Source organism: Castor canadensis, chromosome 1, assembly GCF_047511655.1.
Source record: "Castor canadensis chromosome 1, mCasCan1.hap1v2, whole genome shotgun sequence".
NCBI lineage: Eukaryota > Metazoa > Chordata > Mammalia > Rodentia > Castoridae > Castor > Castor canadensis.
The window spans coordinates 81,023,241-81,044,999 of NC_133386.1; the positions used below are offsets into that span (position 1 = coordinate 81,023,241).

General features: G+C 39.5%; 1 protein-coding gene across 5 annotated transcripts in view; it reads right to left on the minus strand.

Annotated features, from left to right (window-relative positions):
• The window catches only part of Bckdhb (branched chain keto acid dehydrogenase E1 subunit beta), a 184,720-nt gene extending 163,196 nt beyond the window's left edge, over positions 1-21,524 (minus strand). Inside the window, exons 1-3 of one of the 5 annotated variants that reach the window (XR_012449745.1) lie at positions 21,267-21,522; positions 13,580-13,657; positions 12,018-12,086 (exon numbers count right to left, since the gene is read on the minus strand). Coding sequence is in view for 4 of the 5 variants with exons in the window: in XM_074079108.1 (XP_073935209.1) it covers positions 12,018-12,086; positions 13,580-13,657; positions 21,267-21,465 (346 nt within the window). In the remaining variant the exon portion in view is untranslated. Of the gene's footprint in view, positions 1-12,017; positions 12,087-13,579; positions 13,658-21,266 lie in introns of all 5 variants that reach the window. The other 4 variants (XM_074079108.1, XM_074079101.1, XM_074079087.1 and 1 more) reach the window with 4 other exon arrangements.
• Positions 21,525-21,759: the final 235 nt, after the last annotated feature.

Consider the following 21,759-nt stretch of genomic DNA (forward strand, 5'->3'; position numbering starts at 1 on the left):
GAGTGAGACCCTATAAGAAAGAGAGACAGAAAAAGGGAAGGAAGGGAGGGAGGGAGGGAGGGAGGGAGGCAAAGAAAGAGAAAAAGAGAGAGAAATAAAGGGGGGAAAGGGAAAAGTAGACAAGGGAAGGAAAGCAAAGGAAAAAAAACCAAGAAAGGAAAAAAAGTGCTATCTTTAAGCAAGTCACTTAGTTGTCTAATTGGACTTAGGAATTTGCTGAAAACACTATGGAAATGTTCTTTTTAACGAACATTTTATCAATGTTTAATTCAGATTTCAATAAATACAATGGGTTTGTATCATTTAATATGCCCGTTTCTTCCTTTGATTAAAGAATTAAGATGGTTATATAGTGATTTAAAGTTTCCTTCTGAGTTTTGAGGAACTTCCACTATTTATAAAACAAAATACTTCAATTCATTGTATAAGGATCTTGACTAACTAAGAACGCAGTGTTATGTTTGTGTGTTCCCTTTGGGCTCAGAAAGACGTTTCTTTGTTTCTGCTAGACTCCACATTGGCAAGAACCAGAAAAGAGAAAAGGATGGGTTAAATGAGCAGCCTGCCCAGAAACTGAAAAGAAATTCCTTATTACTAAAGATTATTGAGTTTCCAAGGGCCAAAACTACAGAATAAGAATTCTTTGGCTAATTTATGATTGGCCAGACGCCACCACCTCTGGAAGGTGGCCAGAGAACCTGTGGGAGGGATGGCAGGATGCCACAGAGAAGGTCACGCACTTCATTGCTAATACTGCCTTTGGGTGTAGCAGCTCACCAGGAAACTGAAAACTTTTGGTCCAACAAGCTTCCCAAGTGATTTCTTAGCACATGACATTTGCCAGCCTTTACCTAACTGATCCTTCATCGACTCTGCCAATCAAAGCAACTGAGAAATCTCATCTATGTTAAACAGGAACAAAAACAAAGCAGTATGCTCCAATCCTCTGACTTTTACAATAGGCGCTCTCGCTCAGCAAGCATCTGACAAAAGACATTAATGTTGTCTGCCACACAAGACTGTTTTTACTGGCTACTCCTAGTCTCAGTAGAAAATGATTTTCTCCCATTCAATTTAATAATTACTATTATTATGTGATTTTATTACTGCATTAAAGGCACAAAACAGAAGAATTACAAGTCAGAATTAGAGGCATAGACTATCTAGCTGTGTAGTAACCTACACATTTAGAGTCAAACTTCCTCAGTAAGTTAAACTTCTGGTAAGTGACAACATCAACTCAATGTCAAGCTGCTATACAGCCACGATGGCCATCAGGAATGCAACTTCTAGAAGGAACATCCCCAGATCTAATTCAACAGACTTTGGGATCTGTTTCAAGTTAAACAAAACAGGATGGGAGAAACCAGGCATTCCCAGATATTATAGACCAATCTCAACTGTTCTGTAAATGAGGTTATACTGATTCTCTTTTAGTCCAAATATTTCAGGGAATCTAAATTGGGTGTACTTAATGATAGTCATTACTAGATAATTTTTTTTTTTAATTTTGAGGAACCTGATAGAAGTTTTAAACTGATAATCCCAAAGAACCTCTGTGAAACTGTACTCAAGGAATATGTGAATGCTGTTGGAAGAATTTATTTGGTAACTGATCTAAGATTTATTTGGTCTGATCTAAGCTATTCTTTGACTCTCCAAAATAGCAGTGGCAGTGAATCCACTTTGAATTCCTTCTCTGCCTGTGGCATTTCTTTGGAACTATGACAAAACAGTAGATAATTCTAAAGAGTTAGGTTGAGGAAGCACAAAAGCAAAATGCTTTAACACTTCCTCCCTACCACAGCCAATATCACCACATAAAAACCAAAAGGGTGAAGAATAAAGAGACAGATTTGAACTGGAGGAATGGCTCAAGGGGTAGAGTACGTGCTTTGCAAGTTCAAAGCCCTAAGTTCAAACCTGTCCCACAAAAAAAACAAAAAAAAGTGACAGAGAGTAACCACTGCTATACTTTGAGAATCTGCCAAGTTCACAAACTTTACAATTGTATTAAAATGTTATTATTCCCAAACCTGTGTCTAAAAGAGACTCCTATAGCCCTCTCAAGGTACTATTATAGCTGAAAGAAAAGTGGTAAGTAGATAATACTGTGTTCTGACCTTCACATACAGGTAGGTCAGCCATACCCAGGAAGTCACATGACACCTGGCATCCAACCTTAGTATTTATAAACTGTTCTTAGAATTAAAGTGATTCATCTCTTCAATAGATGTTATTTTATGTTAAGTGTTTCTTAAAATTCCAGTATACATTTGTTTTTATTTGGATTTTTTGTTGTTGGTGGTAGTGGTAGTTGGTTGGATTGTGGTGCTGGCGATACATCCCAGGACCTCATGCATGCTGTGCAAAAAGTCTACCACAAAGCTACATCCCAAGACCTATTTACTTCTTGAACTCTTGGACTGGCAGAGTGACCCAAGTGATAGAGTGCCTGCCTATCAAGCACAAGGCCCTGAATTCAACCCCCATATGGCCAAGAATAAATAAATAAGTTCACATTTTTAAATTCTTGTATTATTATTCACTAAAATGTATTCATATTATATGCTCCCATTCTCCCATGATCTATGGCCGAATTAGAATCTTAAAGCAAAAAGAAAGCCCTTGTTAATTCAAAAATTATATATGAATCAAATAAAAAGCAATTATAAATACATAAAAAAAATCACTGGCTTCAATGAGCAAAAATTAGAAAGCTGTTATAAATATAATAATTAAAAATATCTACTGCATACTAATTCAAGAAATACTAAATATTAAAGAAAAGTCTATATTCTTCCTCCCATCAAAGTTATCAATATGAAAGAAGACTTTCAGAAGACTGAGCTCCAGATTTGGAAAGCTAATTTAGCAACATATTCCCTAACTGGATTGTGACTTGTCATATTTGAGAATGAAAATGCAAAATAAAAGATCTTCCACTTTTGTTGGGGGGGTGGGTACTGGAGGTTGAACTCAGGGCTTTCTTTACCCTTGCTAAGCAAGCACTATCCATTTGAGCCTTTCCTCCAACTCTTTTTGCTTTAGTTATTTTTCAGACAGGGTCTCGAATTTTTGCCCAGACCACCCAGGCTGTGATCCTCACCTATGTCTCCCATGTAGCTGCGACCACCACAGGCACTAACCACCACACCCAGCTTGCTGGTTGAGGTGGGGGTCTGGCTAACTTTTTGCACCGGCTGACCTAAAACCTTGATCTCCCTGAGCTCTGCCTCCCAAGTAACTAGGATTATAGCTGTGCTCCGCTATTGCCAGCTCATCTTCAACTTTTTTAATATGTACTGCTCCTAATAACCTAATAGTAGTCTCATTTTCCTCATTCTTAGAAGTTCAAAAGGATATATGAATCATTTTTGTACAGTCTCCTGGTCCACTTTAAGTCTATCTCCTAAGCCCCCGTTGGGGCTCACATTTGAATAGTTTTAAAGCATGCCTTTATTGTTAAATAAGGTCAAGAAAAAACTGACGTAAGGGCCTTATGTCCTGAGTGATGCTTAAAATGTCAAAGACAACACCTGTTGGCAGCTCTACCATTTATTGCTTAATCAATTAGTAGACGGGGAGTTATGGCAGCAGCTGCCACGCCACACAGAACAACTTAATACATGCAGAAAATCTTGTTCACAAGAGAATCACAAAAAAAAAAGATTTTTTTTCCAACTTCTTAATAGGGGTTTCTGATAGCTGAGTCCTTGTTACTCCATAAATAACTGAAACTCTCAAACTTTGCCTAATTAGAATTCCTTATATTTCTGACATTTTTATACAAATGAGTTGCTCATCCACTTGCCACTGGGCAAAAGAGTAACACTAACCTTAGAATTTCAGTTTCTACATTATGTGAAGTGACCAGATCAGGACTTCACAACCTCAGCATTGCTGACATTTTGGGTCAGATAGTTCTTGGCTTGGTGGAAAGTGTCGTCCTACGTATAGTAGGATATTTACCATCCTGGGTCTCTTTCCACAAGATGCCAGTCATCCCTGTGTTGTGACGACAACCAAAAGTATCTTTAGACTTTGCCAAAATCACCACCAGTTGAGAACCACTAGATTAGATATAGTCTTAATTTCTCTCCAGTTCTGATATGCCGCAAAACATATTAAAAATCTTATTTTCTTAAATGCTTAATATAATTTCAATTTTCTTATTTCATAAGCTGTGAGAATGTTCACTTTGATTTTTAAGGAGATTAAAATACAGTGACCATTTGTGCCAATTCTAATTTTAGAAGATTCTAAAATCTTTACTGGGAATAAAAAATCACCAGAGCAATAAATAAGGAAAACTAATGTAAACAAAGTATCGGTTAATAATATTTTCATCCCATTTTCTAGGTTAACTCGTTCAACTGAAAAAAAAAATAAAGAAAAACATAATGCTGGCTCATGTGACCATGAGGATTTTTGGAGAAATTGCCATGCTGATAGCATTTTCCATTTCCACCACCAATGTACAAGGGGCCCCATTTTATCACATCCTCCAGAACAATTACTTCCTGGTTTTGTTTTTGTTGTTTGGACAACAACCATCCTAGTGAGTATGAAGAATTATCTCATTGTGGTTTTCATTGACATTTCCCTAAATAGTGATGCTGAACAGTTTTTCATGTGCTCTTTGGTCATTTGTCTGTCTTCCGTGGAGAAATGAGTGTTCACATCCTCTAACTACATGTCAACTGGTTTGTTAGGGAGTTTTTGTTGTTACTGAAGCATGTTGGGAACTCTCTGTCTCAGACTTGTGGTCTGTCAGTATTCTCTCCCAGTCTGCAGGCTGATTTTTTTATTCTCTTCATAATGTTTTTCAAAACACAAGTTTTTAATTTTGATGAAATCCAATTTGTATATATTTTTTCTCTTTTGCCTGTGCCTTTGGAGTCATATGCAAGAAATCAGGGCTGAAGATATAGTTCAGTGGTAGAGTATTTGCCTAGATTGTGCAAGGCCCTGAGTTAGATCCCCAGAACTGACAAAAAAAAAAAAATTACCAAACCCAATGTCATGAAGCTTTTACTCTATATTTTCTATAGAGTTCTATAGCTTAACAGGTCTTCAGCCCATTCTGAATTAATATTTGCACATGGTGCAAGGTAAGAATCCAACTTCACTTTTTTATCTGTTCATAGCCAGTTTTTGCAGTACCATTTGTTAAAAAAGACTGTCCTTTCCCCCACTGAATACTCTTGGCACTCTTGCCAAAAATCATTTGACCATGTATTCGAGGGTTTATTTCTGAGTTCTCTATTCTATTCCATTGGTCTCTATGCCCTATCAGTCTGCCAGTGCCACTGTACTGCAGCTTTATGTAAGTTTAGAAATAAGGAAGTATGAGTTCGCCACCTTTGTTCCTCAGAATTGAGAGCAGACATGAAGAAATAGCTGTATACCTATGTGTATAGCAGTATCATGCATAATACCAACAAGTAGAATCAATACAAGTTTCATCAACAGATGAATGGATAAACAAAATGTGTTTTATATACAATGGAATATTAATCAGCCTTAAAAAAGGAAATTTTGACATGTTACACATGGATGGACTTTGAAGACATTACACTACATGAAATGAGCCAGTCGTAAGAGCACAAATACTGTATGATCCCGCTCACATGAGGTACTCAGAGCAGTCAAATCCAGACAGACACAATTAGAATTGTAGTTTTCCAGGCTGGAGAAGGGGAATGATGTGTATAGCATGCCAGTGTTGCAAAATGAAAAGCCCTAGTAAGGATGATGGTGATGGATGCAAAGTACTATGAACATACCACTGAACTGTGCGCTTAAAAAATGATTAAAATGGGCTGGAGACCCAAGCAGCTCAAATGGTAGAGGGCCTGCGTACAAGCACATGACCTGAGTTCAAACCCCAGATTCACACACACAAAAAAATTAAAACAGTAAGTTTTGTGTTATGAGTATCTCACCACAAAATTTTAAGTAAACAAGTCAATCTTGTAAAAACACAGCGGAGAGAAAAACGTCCACCTGTTCTTTTCCATGAGCCTCATAACATCAGGAGAAATTTAAAATCTCTGTCATCAGGGAGTGAGAAAATCATTTAATGCTACCAACAGTCTTCTAATAATATTTTAACAAACATATAAAGGTTGATACTAACTCATCAATACTTGTCTTTAGTCCAAATCCTTGAAATAGATACACTCTTACAATCTGTATCTGGAATTGACCCTGCTTTTAAGTCAACAGACAATATAGCAGGCATTCATTTCCCTCAGGAATCCGTATGAATTTTAACAGGTCTTTTCTTCAGTAAAATTAGTTTAAATTACCCAGAAGCCAGCCCCCACTTAGAAGACTGTCATTCTTCATTGGAACCTTGACACACTAAACCCAAAAATAGGGTTGTCAATCAAGTAACCCTCTGTCTGCAGCAGGAACAGGTTACTTATTCTGTTGAAAATGTTAATGTCATAATTTGTGTAAAACTATAAGAGACCTGTCAAAGGTTTTGCTTACATCACTCAAATTTAAAACTTACTATGCTGGAAAAGATGCTTCTTACAAAAAACACATGTGCCCATGTTCCAAATGACATATCAACTGTTACATGCATAAACCTCTAAATGTAAAGGGAAAAGGCAAGGCGCAGTGACTCGTGCCTGTAATCCCAGCTACTCAGGAGATGGAAATTGGAACTAACACAGTTCAGGCTAGCCCAGGCAAAAAGTTAGGAAGACCCCATCTCAATAAGCTGGGAGTGGTGGCATGCACCTGTGACCTCAGCTGCAGCTGGAGGAGGCATAAGTAGGAGGATCACAGTCCAGACTGGCCCCAGTCAAAAACGCAAGACCCTACCTAAAAAACAGCTAAAGAAAAAAAAAGTGGCTGGGGGTGTGGTACAACACCCATCTAACAAGCATGAGGCCTTGAGTTTAAACCCCAGAACTGCCCCCCCAAAAAAGTAAAAGGAATGAATCCATGAGGAAATTGTGCCCCTCTTTTCAGAAAGAATTAAAAGCACAATGATTACCTGAATATGTAGACCTCTCCAGAGTTTAATCTGCTTTTTTTCCTAATTGAAGAGGACACTGAGGCCCAATGTCACTTCCCAAATACTGGCATATTGCAGATGAAAATTTGCCTTCACCACACGCCTCTCCTAGTTTTCCTTTCTGACTTCACCATGCTAAAGTATCTGGTTATACAATTTCTGTGCTGTTTACAGAACAAAGCAAATGGTTATAGTAGTAACCCAAACTACTATGACAGCCACACTTGTGGTGTAAAGGAATGAATATAGCAATGGAAAAAGGGTAGGGCCTGGGAATAGGCAGATGTTCAGGCCTATAGACTCATTCAGCAAGTTCTGTACTGTTACCTTTCTCACTTAAGTTCCTGCTGTCCAGTGGGCCAAATACAGTCTAAGAACCACGGCCCAACAATGTTTATATCAGTATAAAATAGTGTTAATATAAATACACCTTGAACCTGACACACCCCAGTCTTTCTTGAACACACACATACACACACACACATATACACACACACACACACCTTCATACAGAAATTGACAGTAGTGAGGGCAGATTGTGCTGTATAAATGAACACTGAACACAAAATCACACATGCCCTACAGATCTACTAACAAGCTCCCCTCTCCCTCTCTCTGCTTCCCTAAAATTCCCCAAGCCCCAACTGTTGCTCCGATCAACGGATCCAATACTTAAAGAGATTAACACTGACATTGGTACACAATGAATTGTTCAGCATACTCTATTCTTCTTCATTTTCAAGACACTCACGTTAGTACTCCTTCCCTGTCCTCTGATAGAACAAAATAATGGAAGGCATGGGGAAGCAGTTTAGCGGTGCTAAACCCACATTCATTTGGATCAACTGGAATGCAAATAGCTGTCTCCCTCTTTGATGGCATAGCATCTAATTATGCAATTCTTTCATTTTCATATTAAGCATTTTTCAGCTTTCAAATATTATGTCAGCAAACCTGCAGTCCTTCCAATTCTGCCTTCTGACGGGATATTAAATGCTTTGCAATATTTCCTGAGTTCTGGTACACAGCCAAAGCATGGTCTCATGACAAAGCACAGACTGCCACCTACCGACCAGGATCCCTTCTTACTCCACACTCAAGTTCAGGGAAGCAAGGCTCCTCCCCCCTCACAAAGTTTTCTTTGCTAATAATTTTATGCAATGCATTCAACTAAATCATTAAAATTTTTTAGTTCTTTTAAACATAAATTCTTTTAACTTAGAAAAAGAATGCTAAACAGACATGCTTCTGTAGAACTAAAAATTCCCAACCTACACTAAAAAGAGCAAAGATTATAAAGGAAAAAAGAAATATGTTTTAGAAGTCAGGTTTTATATATTTTTCTTCTGTTTCATTTTGTACCATGACTGAGATATGCATGAGATTTTTTAAAATATGCAAAAAAAAAACTTTAATAGACATTTCCGGTCACCATTCCTTTATCTTCTGAAAACAGAAGCTCACTTGCTCATTAGAGAGTAATGGTAACTTAATTATCCATCTTGATCAAGTTGTAATTTTTAAAGTTTTGAATTCAAAATCCTCAAGCTACTGTAAAAAAAATTCACAGCAGCTACTGACAGTAAGGCAAAAAGAGTGAATTAGCCATTAAAATTTGCTCAGCCCCCTGATGCATGGACATAAATATGCAGGTGCCCTCTAAGAATGAATCTTTTCTCAAGTTAGTTTCTCCCTATTTTAGTTTATTTGGAGAGGAAATCTGGTTTTTTTTTTTTTTTTTTTTTAGATTAGACAAACCAAAATAATTAAAGATCTGCTGCTTTTGAAGCTGTCTGGTAGGGAAAATGACAGGGAAATAATTACGGTATAATTTGCAAGATGTTAGATACAATCTAACCAATAATAAAATAGTATCTGAGTTTGCTTGGAGAGTCAGGAAAAACTTCACAGGGAAACCTTCTGAAGGCGAAATAAGAGTTTGCCAGGTAACCAGATGAGAGGCAGAGATCCAGACAGATGTGCACAATGATGCAGACCTTAGGAGAAGCATCCAGCAATTCAAAATTCATAAAGAATACAGTGATACAGTCAGACAGCTAGCTAGATCTTAAAGTCTTCTGCGTGTCCTGCTAAGCAATGTGTGTTTTAGAATAATCTTGCAGCAAAGTAGGGAATGGACTGAGGGAGGGCAAGACCAAAGGAAGGGTGATTGCTAAGAAAAGAAATGAAATCACCCTGTATCAGGGTATTAAGAATGGAGAGACCACATTAAAGACAAACTATGAAGATAAAATTTCAGGACTGACTGGGCATGGAGAATAAGAAGACACAAGGAAACCCTGGGTTTCTGGCTTGTGTACCTAAATGAGTGGTGATATATTCACCAAAGGATTCACTGGGTGGTTGTAATGAATTTAGCTTTGGAAAAGCTGCCTTTTATATGACTGCGGGGACACTGAGGTACAGCTATGTAGTGAAATAGTGAATTTACAGATCTGCATCTCAAGATACAGGTCAGGATTAAAGACAGAAATTCAGAAGTTGCATGCTGAACCTGGTCATGAATGTTTATAATGTCAACTACTAGGGAAACAGAAACAGGAGGATCAAGAGTTTGAGACCAGCCCAGCAAAGTTAGCTTGAGAGCCCATCTCAAAAAATAAATAAATAAATAAAAAGGCTAGTGGTATAATTCAAGAGGTAGAGCACTTGCCTACCAAGCAAGTGAAGCACTGGGTTCAATCCCCAATAATGCAAAAACAAACAAAAAGAAAAAAAAAAAAAGAAATCCCAGAAATTGCTAGCGTGTGAGGAGCAGGTGATGTGGATGAAATACCCTAGGCAGGCTGGATATAATAAGAAAAGCGCCATGAGTGAGGACAGAGGGCTCATTGGCTCAAACGAGCACACGCAGGCTACCACACTGCATCAAGCAAGACAGTCCGTCCTCAGGAGAATCACTGCCACACCAGACAGAGAAAAGACTAAGCTAAGAAAGTATAATTCATCCGGGTGTGGTGGTACATGCCTATAATCCCAGCACTGAGGAGTCTGCAGCACAAGGACTATGATTTTCAGATTACCACCATGAGCTACATAGTGAATTCAAGGCCACCCTAAGCTTCAAACAAGATCTGTTAAAAAAGAAAACAAAGTATAATGCTGCCCTTTAAATATTAAAGTGCACAAACATATTCAAATATGGTCCAGAAATACCAAAATATGTACAGTGGTTTCCTCTAGGTTATCTCTAGATAATGAAAAAATTTTATGTTCTCCTTTATGGCTTTCAGTCTTCCCAAAATATTCTACAATGCATATGCATTACTTTGTAAATAAAATGTATAAAAGTTTTTAAATTTTTTTTTTTTTAAGATCTAAAAGAATCTAGCCAAACACAGTGGCTCACACCTATAATCCTAGCTATCTGGGAGACTGAGATCAGGGAGGATCCAGGCCAACTCCAGACAAAAAAGTTCCCAAGATCCCATATCAATGGAAAAAACAGGGTGTGGTGGCATGCACTGTCATTCCAGCCACACAGGGAGCGTCAAATAGTTGGATCATGTTCCAGGTCAGTCTGGATAAAAAGTGAGACCTCAAAATAACAATAGCAAAAAGGGCTATAGGCATGGCTCAAGTGGGAGAGTGCCTGCCTCACAAGCACAAAGCCCTGAATTCAAAGCCCAGTTCTAAACCAAAGAAAAAAATCTAAAGGAATCTGGATAAACAGGAGAGTAATCTTATAAACTTTTGACCAACTATTTCAACTCTGAATACCTCTTACAATGGATAGCCAGAAGAAATCAGAAGGGCTGGACCCAGAAACTCAATTTGTTATGACTAGAAGAGAAAAGAACAGGCTGAAAGTAAGGAAAATGGAATACAGCATGGTTTCTTGTATTTAAATACAACATAACCACAGAAGCAGTAGGGAAAGAGAGGACAATTTAAAAACAAAACTAAAACCTCTTTAAGACCCTCAGTCCTCACCCAGTGTACCAACTGAGCATGAGAGGACAGGAGCAAAGGAGATGTCAGCTCCTCTTAACCTTAAATACAATTGCTTTGCTGACTTCTAGACAAAAGTGAGAGAAGAAATAAAATGTCAAAACCACGTCAAAGGCATCCTTAACAGTAAAGAATGTAAAAGTACTTTTTAGCAAATCAAAGGGGTAGGAGTTAAGAGGATGGGCCAAAATGTATTCAGATGATTCTATGTCCAAGGAGACAAAGGAAATGAATAAAAGTCAACAAGATAAACATAAATCACCTATCAGGCGAAAAGCTCAGAGCCACTGGGATGAAAGAGGTAGAAGGGGAGGAGTGATTAATTTTATGTTAATTTGGTCAGGTCAAAACACCCAGTTTTTGGTCAAACACAGGTCTAGATGTTGCTGTGAAGGTATTTTTTAGATGTGATTGACTTTTAAATTAATAGCTTTGAGTAAAGCAGATTACCCACAATGTGAGTGGGCCTCATCCAATCCATTTAAGACTTAAAGAGGAAAGATTAAGATTTCCGCTTCAAAAGGAATTTGGCCTCAAGACTGAAACACAGAAACCCTGCCTGAGGTTCCAGCATACCAGCTTGCCCTAAACACTTGCCAGCCCTCACAATCACATGAGCCAATTTTTTAAAAAATAAATCTCTCTTCCCCCAACAAAACATGCAAACAATTAACAAGGACCAACGGGCAGAATCTTGAACGAGAGGCAATGGAACGGAAATTGGCTAAGGTCATTAGCAGTAAGATACCAAAGGGTCTTGGATAGATAAATGACACAATAGAGTTAGCAAAATTATTTTGGAATCTCTACCATATCACAGGTATAATATGAGCTACATCAGAGAAGGCTAGAGTTAGAAAACATTGAGAAACCTGCGTCATAGGACTTTGCAGGAAAAGGAACCAATCCATGCAATAAGAACATGGCAATTTAACAGGCATGTTTTATATTTTCAAGATTTTTAAGTAAAAGTTTTGCAGGACTACTGTTCATATAGATATTAACTTACCGTATTTGTCTCGCAAGCCAACAGTGCATCTAAAGACTCCACCAAAGGCAACGTCTTCACCAAATATTACTGAAAGACAATGTTTAATTAAAGAACACGTTTTATTTAAAAATTCCTAAATAATACTAGGCAGAAGAAACAAATAATTTAAATGGTTATGTTTTAAATCATAAAACAGAAATAGACCATAGATCAAGGCTTCTCAGTTCAACATTATTGACATTTTGCACAGGATAATTCTTTTGTTATAGGGCCTTTCCTGTACATTGTACACATACAGCAGCACCCCTGGTTTCTACCCACTGGATGACAGCTGCCCTATCACACACACACACACACACACACACAGTTGTGACAACCAAAATTCCTCCAGACACTACTAAAAGAATGAGAAGATGGAGGGGATTGAAATAACGTCTGGCTGAGACAGTACCACAATCTAAAATCTCACTGTGATTTACCCATGAAGAAAATGAGGCCAGAGAAATTGTAGAGGCAGACAGTTAGCAGTAAAACTGTGACATACTCCAGGCTCCCAGCTCAACAGATTTCTTATCATAGTATACAGTCAGAGCCAACTGAGGAGCTAAGGGAAGGGTTTCAAATAAGAAAGGGACTTGAACTGCGTGAAACAGAAAGAAGACAAGTACAGTAGGACATAGTGAACAAGGGAAAGATTGGGTGACTGGAAATTGAAAGGAGCTTTACAGTTAAGTCCAGGAAAATAAAGCTAGAGGTACTCAGAGCTGAACTCTGGTCCCACGAATGCACCTAATGGTTTCATGGACTTTGAGAAAATAACCCTCATCTATGTGTCATGCATCTTATTCTGTCATTCTCAGAGCATTCAACACAAATCAAGTCTAACCATTGTCTAGTCTACCTCTCACTTCCTCGTGAAAAATAACCTGCTTCTCACTTCACCTGAAAGCAAAGAATTCTAAAGTGGAATCCCAACATTTACTAATAGATAGATAGATGATAGCTAGATAGCTAGATAGATATGTACATATATATATACACACATGTGTGCATGTACAAAGTTAAGCCAACCAAATTTAGAAAACAGAGCAAGACTATTTTTATATCAATCATTTAAAAGATGAAAATTAAGCTGCCTATGAAATTATTTATAAATGCTAACATTATTTTTCCACAAAAGTCTTATAAATTGAATGACAAAGTAAAAAAAGTGAAAAAAGTAGAGAAATCAAATCTTCATGTCATGACTAAGTATCTGAAGTGGTGTTCTCTGTGTTTCTCTATGCTAGAGATACAGGAGTACACAGTAGGTATTAATCCAGAAGGTATTAATATCATATTAGGACCACACATACTATGAAGTTAACTTAATGTTGACATTACATGAAACTCGTAATGAGTGAATTAAAAATGTCTTCATATTGCAATCAATTCTATCATTTAGCCTTAATCATTTGATCAAAATCTTTAAAAAGTTTCAGTATATGTAATGTTAACCATTATACTCTAGAGAAATATTCCAACCAAATCTTCCATTCTGGAACTAACACAGCTACCGTGGTTGCACGAATGAAGTTTACCTGCAGTAGGATCTTTGGCCAATGAGTTATCCAAGGCACTTGTTATTGACTGAAAAAGATTCATTTTCTGAGTTTGCCCTGTGGAAAGCAAAAGAAATATCATTTCATACATTGTAGAATATGTTACCAGTTTCTTAACAGTTGATTACAGCTTGATTAAAGTCAAAGTAGAAAGAAAGGTACAGGAGGGCGGGGATGTAGCTCAGTGGTAGAGTTATTACCAACATGTACACTGAAAAAAATAAAAGGAAAATATAGAATATATCATATGAATTTACTGGATTATTTACAATAAAGCAATACAGAATTCCAGAAGCTTGTCGATAAGGCAAAACTTAACACATCCTAAACAATTTGTAAACAAGTTTTTGCAAAAAACAAAGAAGACATGTAATATATAATCAAAAGATGAAATGTGTGTAAACAATAAAAGCTATGAAAAGTTAGAAAAGGTGCAAGAGAGAGCCAGAGTGAGAGTTATCTGGGACAAGTGTCATCAACAATAGATGGTCATGGCCCATAAAACACTAAGGAAGATAAACTTTAGTGTCCAAGATTGCTAATGTTTGGAGAACACCAGAATCGCATGTTTAAACATGTCAGACTCAGTCCTTCCTACTGTCTTACTGCTTAAGTAGAACCTCTGCAAGCCAATGCCTGTCTCCCTAAGTTGATTTTTGGGAGGAATAAATGGAGAAATACACATAAAATACTCACAACAGTGCCTGACATAGCAAGTGCTGCATAAAGATTCTGGACTTGGTCCATGTCCTTCCTCTTGACCTGAGCATTATGTAAATAGTACAGCAAGGCTTTGTCAGAAAGAGTTCAAGTGTTGCAGTTGGGTAACAGCATGACTGGAGAGCCTTGATTGCAGCCTACGTGCTGCCCAGAGCCCAGTCATCACAGAGCTTTAAGCCAACTCCTCTCCAAAAGCACTACCCAGAACACAGACAGGCATCTCCCTCGATCTTCTGATCCAGAAACCCAGTACTCACCTTATGTTTAATCTATCCAGTGGGGGGGTCGTCTTAAACTGATACTTGCCCTGGCCACTGTTCATCTACCTCCATGGTCTTCAGTAACCTAGTGTGACTCAAAAAACAAGGCCTAATTCCCAGTGTGGATCACAACTGCTTCTATTGTACAACTGCTTCCAATGCCCATGAGACATTAGTCACTTATCCTTCCCTGGAGTTCCATCCTCTTCCCTAGCCCAGCCTGACCTCAGCAGACTCTGACCGATGCCATCCTTCCACCACATTCTGCCACTTGGCCTCAAATGTCTCTGATCCCATCAACAGTGCTGAATGCCCAAGCTTCATGTCTTGTGAATCCTCTATCAGAACTGCCCTACTGCCCGTGTGGCCAGATTAGCCTGTGTATACTCTTTCCTGGTAAAGAAAATAAGAATTTATTCAGGAAAGTACTGTTGTATCATCCATGTCAAAGGACACATAATCACACCAAACATCGTGATTACTTTGTAATCTCTTTCTGTAAATCTCTCTCCATTCTACAAATATTCTTAAATTACTTATTAAGGATAATGGTTTAGGGTAAACTCTTTTCCTAATCACAATGAATTCCCACTTTTTCTCCTATTCCTCACATTTCATAAGATAGTTCACTTATTTGTCCACTAGGATTTTCATAGTCAAGAATCTAGGAAGAAAAAAATATCTAAACATGTAAGCTGGTATGAATTTTAAGTCTGCTGACCATTTGAACTAATACTGAATGCCTCCAAGACTGATTGTTTGTCTGTGTGTTTTGTGGTGCTAGGGACTAAACGCAGTGCTGGGAAACAAACCTAGGGCTTCATGCTAGGAAGGCTATATCCCTGAGTTCTACCTCCAGTCTTCCTACCACATCTTATCATGTTGCTGCTCAGCAAGTTTTTAGTAGAAGAAAAGCAAAGTTTTAATAAAAATTGCACAAAATAAGTCCAGAATTTATTTCTCAACACCACAAAGAATTTACTCATCTTCTATGAAATAATTTACAAATAAGGGTTTTAAAAGTTATATTTCCATATGAAGGCACAAACTATACTTCACTACTGGGTATTTTACCAATTAGATTCAAATTTTTAGGTTTTTCGATTGCTTTTCTGCACTATGCTTTTAAAAGTTATAAATGACCACTTTTAATTGACCTTTAGCATTATTCTAAATGGCACAGTAAGTCTCTCTCTGATAGAGTTCAGATAAAGAATTGAGAAACATCGTAACTTCAGAGTTACATGTGCATACAGCAACAACTACTTTTAATTCTTTCTAAAGCTGCAGCATGATATGTGAGTGAGATGGTAAGAAATCACATTATTCACAGGGTAGGTGTTTTTAAATATGTGTTTTCCTGAGAATTATTTATCCTCCAATAGTCTACTGTCATGGTAAAATAAGCCCACTTGTAAAATCTTATAGCTTTGAGCACCTACATTGAAAAATAAGACCTATCAGCTGGATAGTGGTGGTTCACATCTATAATCCTAGCTTTGGGAGGCTGAGATCAGGAGGACTTTGGTTCCAGGTCAGCCTAAGCAAATAGTTCCTGAGACCCCCATCTTCAAAATAACCAGAGCAAAATGGACTGAAGGTATGGCTCAAGCTGTAGAGCAACTGCTTTGCAAGTGTGAAGCACTAAGTTCAAACACACACCAAAAAGTAAATAAATAAACGAGAAAGATGTCAAATAACCTAATGATGCACCTCAGTGTATTAAGAAACAAAGATAAGCCAAATCCCCAGTTACTAGACAGAAAGAAATAATAAAGATCACGGCAAAAATTCTGAAAGGATGGTTCAACATACACAAATCAGTAAGTGTGATACATAAATACAATCGGGGAGAAAAAGGAACCCTCATACACTCCTGGTGGGAATGTAAATTAGTACAGCCACTATGGAAAACAGTATGGAGGACCCTCAAAAAACTAAAAATAGAACTTCCATATGATCCAGCAATACCACTCGAGGGATATACCTGAAGGAATGTGAGTCAGCCTACAACAAAAGCACCTGTACACCCATGTTTACTGCAGTACTGCAGCACTATTCACAACAGCTACGCTATGGAAACAATTCAGATGCCCTACAAATGATGAACAGATTAAGAAAATGTGATAATATGAGTTTTATTCAGCCGTAAGGAAAAATAAAACCATGTGGTTTGAAAGTAAGTTGATACAATTGGAGGACTTCATGTTAAGTGAGGTAAGCCAGGTTCAGAAAGAAAAAGGCCACATGTTTTCTCTTACATGTGGGAGATAGACACAATATAAATGTAAGCAACATTATAAAAACCAGGTTACGCTAAAGGGAGGTCACTAACAGGAGAGGGAGGATAAAAGAAGCAAGGTAAGAAGGTAAATATAGTTGATGTACTTTCTATACAAGAATGAATACAGAATTTTTAAACCTGTTGAAATCACCGCAAGAAGGTGACTAAGGTTAAAAAGAGAAAAATAGAGGAGTGAACCAATTTGGGCTATAATACATATATACATGAAAATCCCTGTGTAGCTATCTTAAACAAAAATGCCTTTTCTTCAAAACAGAGAACAGGAAGGTAAAACAGGTCCTGCCTGGGGTTGGCAACAGTGAGAGGGGGGAGGATATAAGGAAAGGGTGTAAGAGGGTGAACGTAGTGAAATATTATATACTCATGGATGAAAATGGAAAAATGAGACATACTGAAACTATTTCAGGATGGGAGAAGGATAAATAAGAATGACGGAAGAGGTGAATTCAACTATGATACATTGTAAGAACTTTTATAAATGTCACATTGCACCCCTAATATAATAATAACATGATTTTAAAAATAAGGCTAAAAGAATTGAAATCAAGGAAACAAACAAACAAAAAAGAATACAAGCTAAATTGGGCATGGTGGTACAGGCCTGTAATTTCAGTACTCAGGAGACTGAGGCAGGAGGAAAAAAATCTACCACTGTCCCGATTGGAAGACAAACTAAAAAGGAAGGGGACTGGGGAGGAGGTGAGACTGCACAGTCTGGTGGAGTAGGTGTTTAATAACTACTCCTAAGCAGTAGTGTTTAGGGGATAGAGAAGCCTTCCACAGAGCTATGGTGCTTGAGAGAGAAGATGCAAAGGAGTAGTCTCCAGAAAAAAATAACACCAACAGTGGGCAGGCTGACAGTGAGTTTGTTTGGGACTAGGCTTAGTCCCAAACAAACAAAAATACACAGCTATGATACAGAAAATTAGGGCCTACTTTCAGGAAATGAAGGTTCTGCCAACACATTCAGCACTGGTCCTCCTTTGCACTGCCTCCTTCTCGGCACAGACCTGTGGGTTACAGCACTTCCTCCTCTTGTTCCTGTTGCAATCTGCAGCCTCTAGCAGAGCCTGACACATACCTGAAATAGTGTATGCCCCTGGAACATGATGAGTGAATGGCATCTCACGTAATCTCACATTAATCACACTGTGAAAGATGCCTAAGGAACTAGCTGTTTGCTCCAACAAAACTTTTCCAACCCGCTTCTTAAGGACTTCATTTCTTCCCTCTTCTTAAGGACCTTGTTTATATTTGCCAAGTATGTACCTTTATCCCATTCTAATTCCTGTTAAAGGATATTCCAGTGTCTACCCTCAAGGTAAAATTCAGAATGAATCCTAACATTGGGGCAGAACTACAACATAAAAGAATGGGCTAAGACTATAGCTTAGTGGTACAAAGCTTGTCTAGAATATATGAGGCCCTAGGTTCAATCTCCAGAACCTAAAACAAAACAAAACAACAGAAAAAGTAAATGAAGGGCCTATAAATTCAATTGCCTCTTTTTTTGGGGGGTGTGGGGCAGCAAGACAGAGTCTTCCTATGGTCCCAGACTGGCTTCAAACTCACTATGTAGTCCAGGCTGGCCTCGAACTCTCCATCCTCCTTCCTCTGCCTCACAATACTAAGATTCAGGCATGTGCCACCATGCCCAGCTTTACAATTGTCTCTTAAGGTGGTAGTGTATACTGCATATCTATGAAAAGGAAGAAAGTAGACAGTACATGAAGGGGAGGGGGCCGCCTAAGGCCAAAATTGAGAGTATCAAAGCTTTAAAGTTGAAGAGACTGTGGCTAAAATCTCTGGGTTGCCCCATCTCAGAGCAGTAGGTAACTTCTGCCATGGTACCTGCCTTCCTTTTGCTGCCTTGTCCTCTAGTCCATCATGAAGACATGCGGGTAACTCCCACGTATTTATCTTCAATACAGATCTTGCCTCTAATCTTCTGACTTCCCTATCCAACAATCACCAGTTCTCTACTTGGGTGTCTTGGGATTTTCTAATTTAGCAATCACAAAACTGAACTTTTGATATCTGATCCCCAGTCTTTCCCATCTTAACAAATAGCGCTACCCTCAACCAGATGCCCAAACCAGACACCAAAGAAGTATCCTTGATACCTTCCTTCTATGCATTGAGCACATCTAGTCCATCGAATTCTACTTTCAAATAGATTTCTTCTACAATATACCTTAAAATCTAGCACCACCAGGTCTTATTTCCAGAGCTCATCACCTGTTTCCTATTCCAGGAAACTCCTTCCTGGTATCTACTATTTCATCCCTCCAAGTCATTTTCAAAATATCTACTGTAAATGAAGTTCTAAAAAACAAACCACATCATGTTACTCCCCTGTTCCAAACCCTCCAAAGACCCCTGACTGCACTGCAATAATCCCACTCCTCACCATGTCCACAAGGTCTGACTTGATCCCATCCCCAGCCACCTCAACAGTCCCACTTTGCACCACTGTCCTCAACGCTCACCACTGAAGTCTTCTCTCTGTTCTACTATCCAAGCTCCCCGCCACTCAGAACCTTCACACACTGATTCCTCTACCTGGTACCCCCTTCTCACCTTCTTAAATACACCTTCCTGAAAGCTTGGTAAATATTATGTCCTCTTAGGAGCCTTGCCAGCCTTGCATTTGTTTGCTATTTTCTGCACGAGACTTCAAATCCATAAGGCCACAGCCACAAGCATATCCGTAGCATCTAGCAGAGTCTGACATCCAGAAGAAAATAAAGATACATAGAATGAATGCATACACAGAATGCCTGAAACTGGGAACATAGAGAGGCCAGGACGTATTACTTTGGGGAGCAACACAGTATAATAAAGAGAGCAAACACTAAGGCAGACCTGGCCTAGAACCTGTTAAATTATTTACTCTCTGTGTGACTTTGAGCAAGTTACTCAAACTACTGACATTCAGTTCCCTCCTCTATAAAAACAGGGACAATATCTAATGTATAGGGCTATTATGGGAATTCTGTGAAGTGAATTCTATCAATATTTATGGACCATCACTCTGTGCTGGCAACCTTCTTTTCTCCCCTACTTAGGAAGATTAATTCTAGTACCACAGATACCAGGCACCATGGATTAGCTCATGGATTATCTCACTGGGTCCTCACAATCCTCTGAAGCAGTACAAATAAGGCAAATAAAACTATCTAAGGCTAATAAGCTTGGCCCATGGCACAATGAAAACTGTGAAGAGGAGAATCAAATTCATGCACGCACTGGTCAAGAACTACAGCTTATAACACCTGGGCAATGTTGCCTCTAGAATGCTGAAATCTCCAAAATGATAACAAAAGAAAAATGAAAGCCAGGCTCCAGTGGCTCACACCTGTGACCCTATCTACTCAGGAGGCAGAAATCAGCAGGATTGCGGTTCGATGCCAGCCCAGGCAAATAGTTCTCCAGACCCTATCTCAAAAAAAATCTCACACAAAAGAGGGCTGGCAAAGTGGCTCAAGCGGTAAGAGCACTTGCCTAGAAAGTGTGAGGCCCTGAGTTCAAATCCCAGTGTGGCCAAAAATAAGAAAAAGTAAAACTATGAATCAACTTCCCAGGTGATCAATAAATATGCAGAAGAAATTGAAGGTGGGTACATTACAATGAAAGTGAAGGACAGTAGCAACTGGAATGAGGCACAAAAGAAGCATTGTCTTCTGGGAAGAACAGCTTTGCGGGGCAAAGCGCTGTGTGAGGAAACTGGAGCGGATCTGAATAATGTAACAGTATAATAGAATGGGTAGGAGTGCACTTTGCAACCAGACCGAGCCAGACTTCTTGAGAAAGAAATGTGGCTCCACAGCAAGTTCAAACGTCTAAACATAGAAGCTTAATCTTTTGTGTCTCAGTTTCTTCATTCAAAAATGGGGATAAACTGGGCATGGTGGCCTACAGGTGTAATCCCAGGTATGTACGAGGTGGACTATCAGGATGGTGGTCTGAGGCTGACCCTGGGCACGGACTCAGAGTTAGACTCAGATAGAAAACCTGGATTCTTTCCCATCTCTTAAGAAGAACCCGTTCTATGACCTTGGGGAAAATCAATTCAGTTACTTGGCCCCTGGGTTTATTCTTACCTACCTCAAGCAAAAACTAAAGCAATAAAAAGAAAAGAAAAAACTCTTCCTTTGAAATGCCTAAAGAGAGGTGCCCAGTCCCCGACAAGCTGTAACAACGCCTGGGGCCTAGGGTGGGAAAGCTGGAAGGAGACCCGAGAAAGGGAGGCGTTCCTTGGGCACCAGCTCTGCACCTCAGGCCTTCCAGAGGCTGCAAGCCCTCTGAAGAGGAGACCGAGCCGGGACGCGGGAGATCTGCGGGCTGCAGCGGGAAGGGACGGGGCAGCCCCGGGACTCACCGTACTCCCGGGACTCGGGGTCGGGCTGGAACGTGAAGTGAGCCACCTCCCGCCTCTGGGCCACATCTTCGCCAGCGGAAGCAGGTTGCAGGAAGTCCCGCGCTCGTCCCGCGGCACTACGCAGCCAACGCCAGTGTCCCCCTGCTCCGGCGACACGGAGCCTCCAGAGCCCACCAGCAGTCACTGCCGCAGCCGCCATCCCCTCTTGCTGCCGGGGCTCGCAGACACTGCAATCCCACGCTGCCGGCAAAGGGGGCGGAGCACCCGACACGGCTTCCACATTGGCCGGGTCAGAGAGGCTGCCCGGTGGGATGGACCAATAGGAAGTGGGAATTCGGGGGGCGGGGAAGGCGGCGAAAAGGCCGAAAGGCTGATGCTCGTTTTGCGCATGCGAAAGAAGGGCTGAGGAGGCCGTGGGGAGGGTGAGAGCCAATGAAGCTGCTTCCCAAAATCAGCTGCAGCGGCCTGGGAGGAGGAAGCCGCCTGCGGTGTC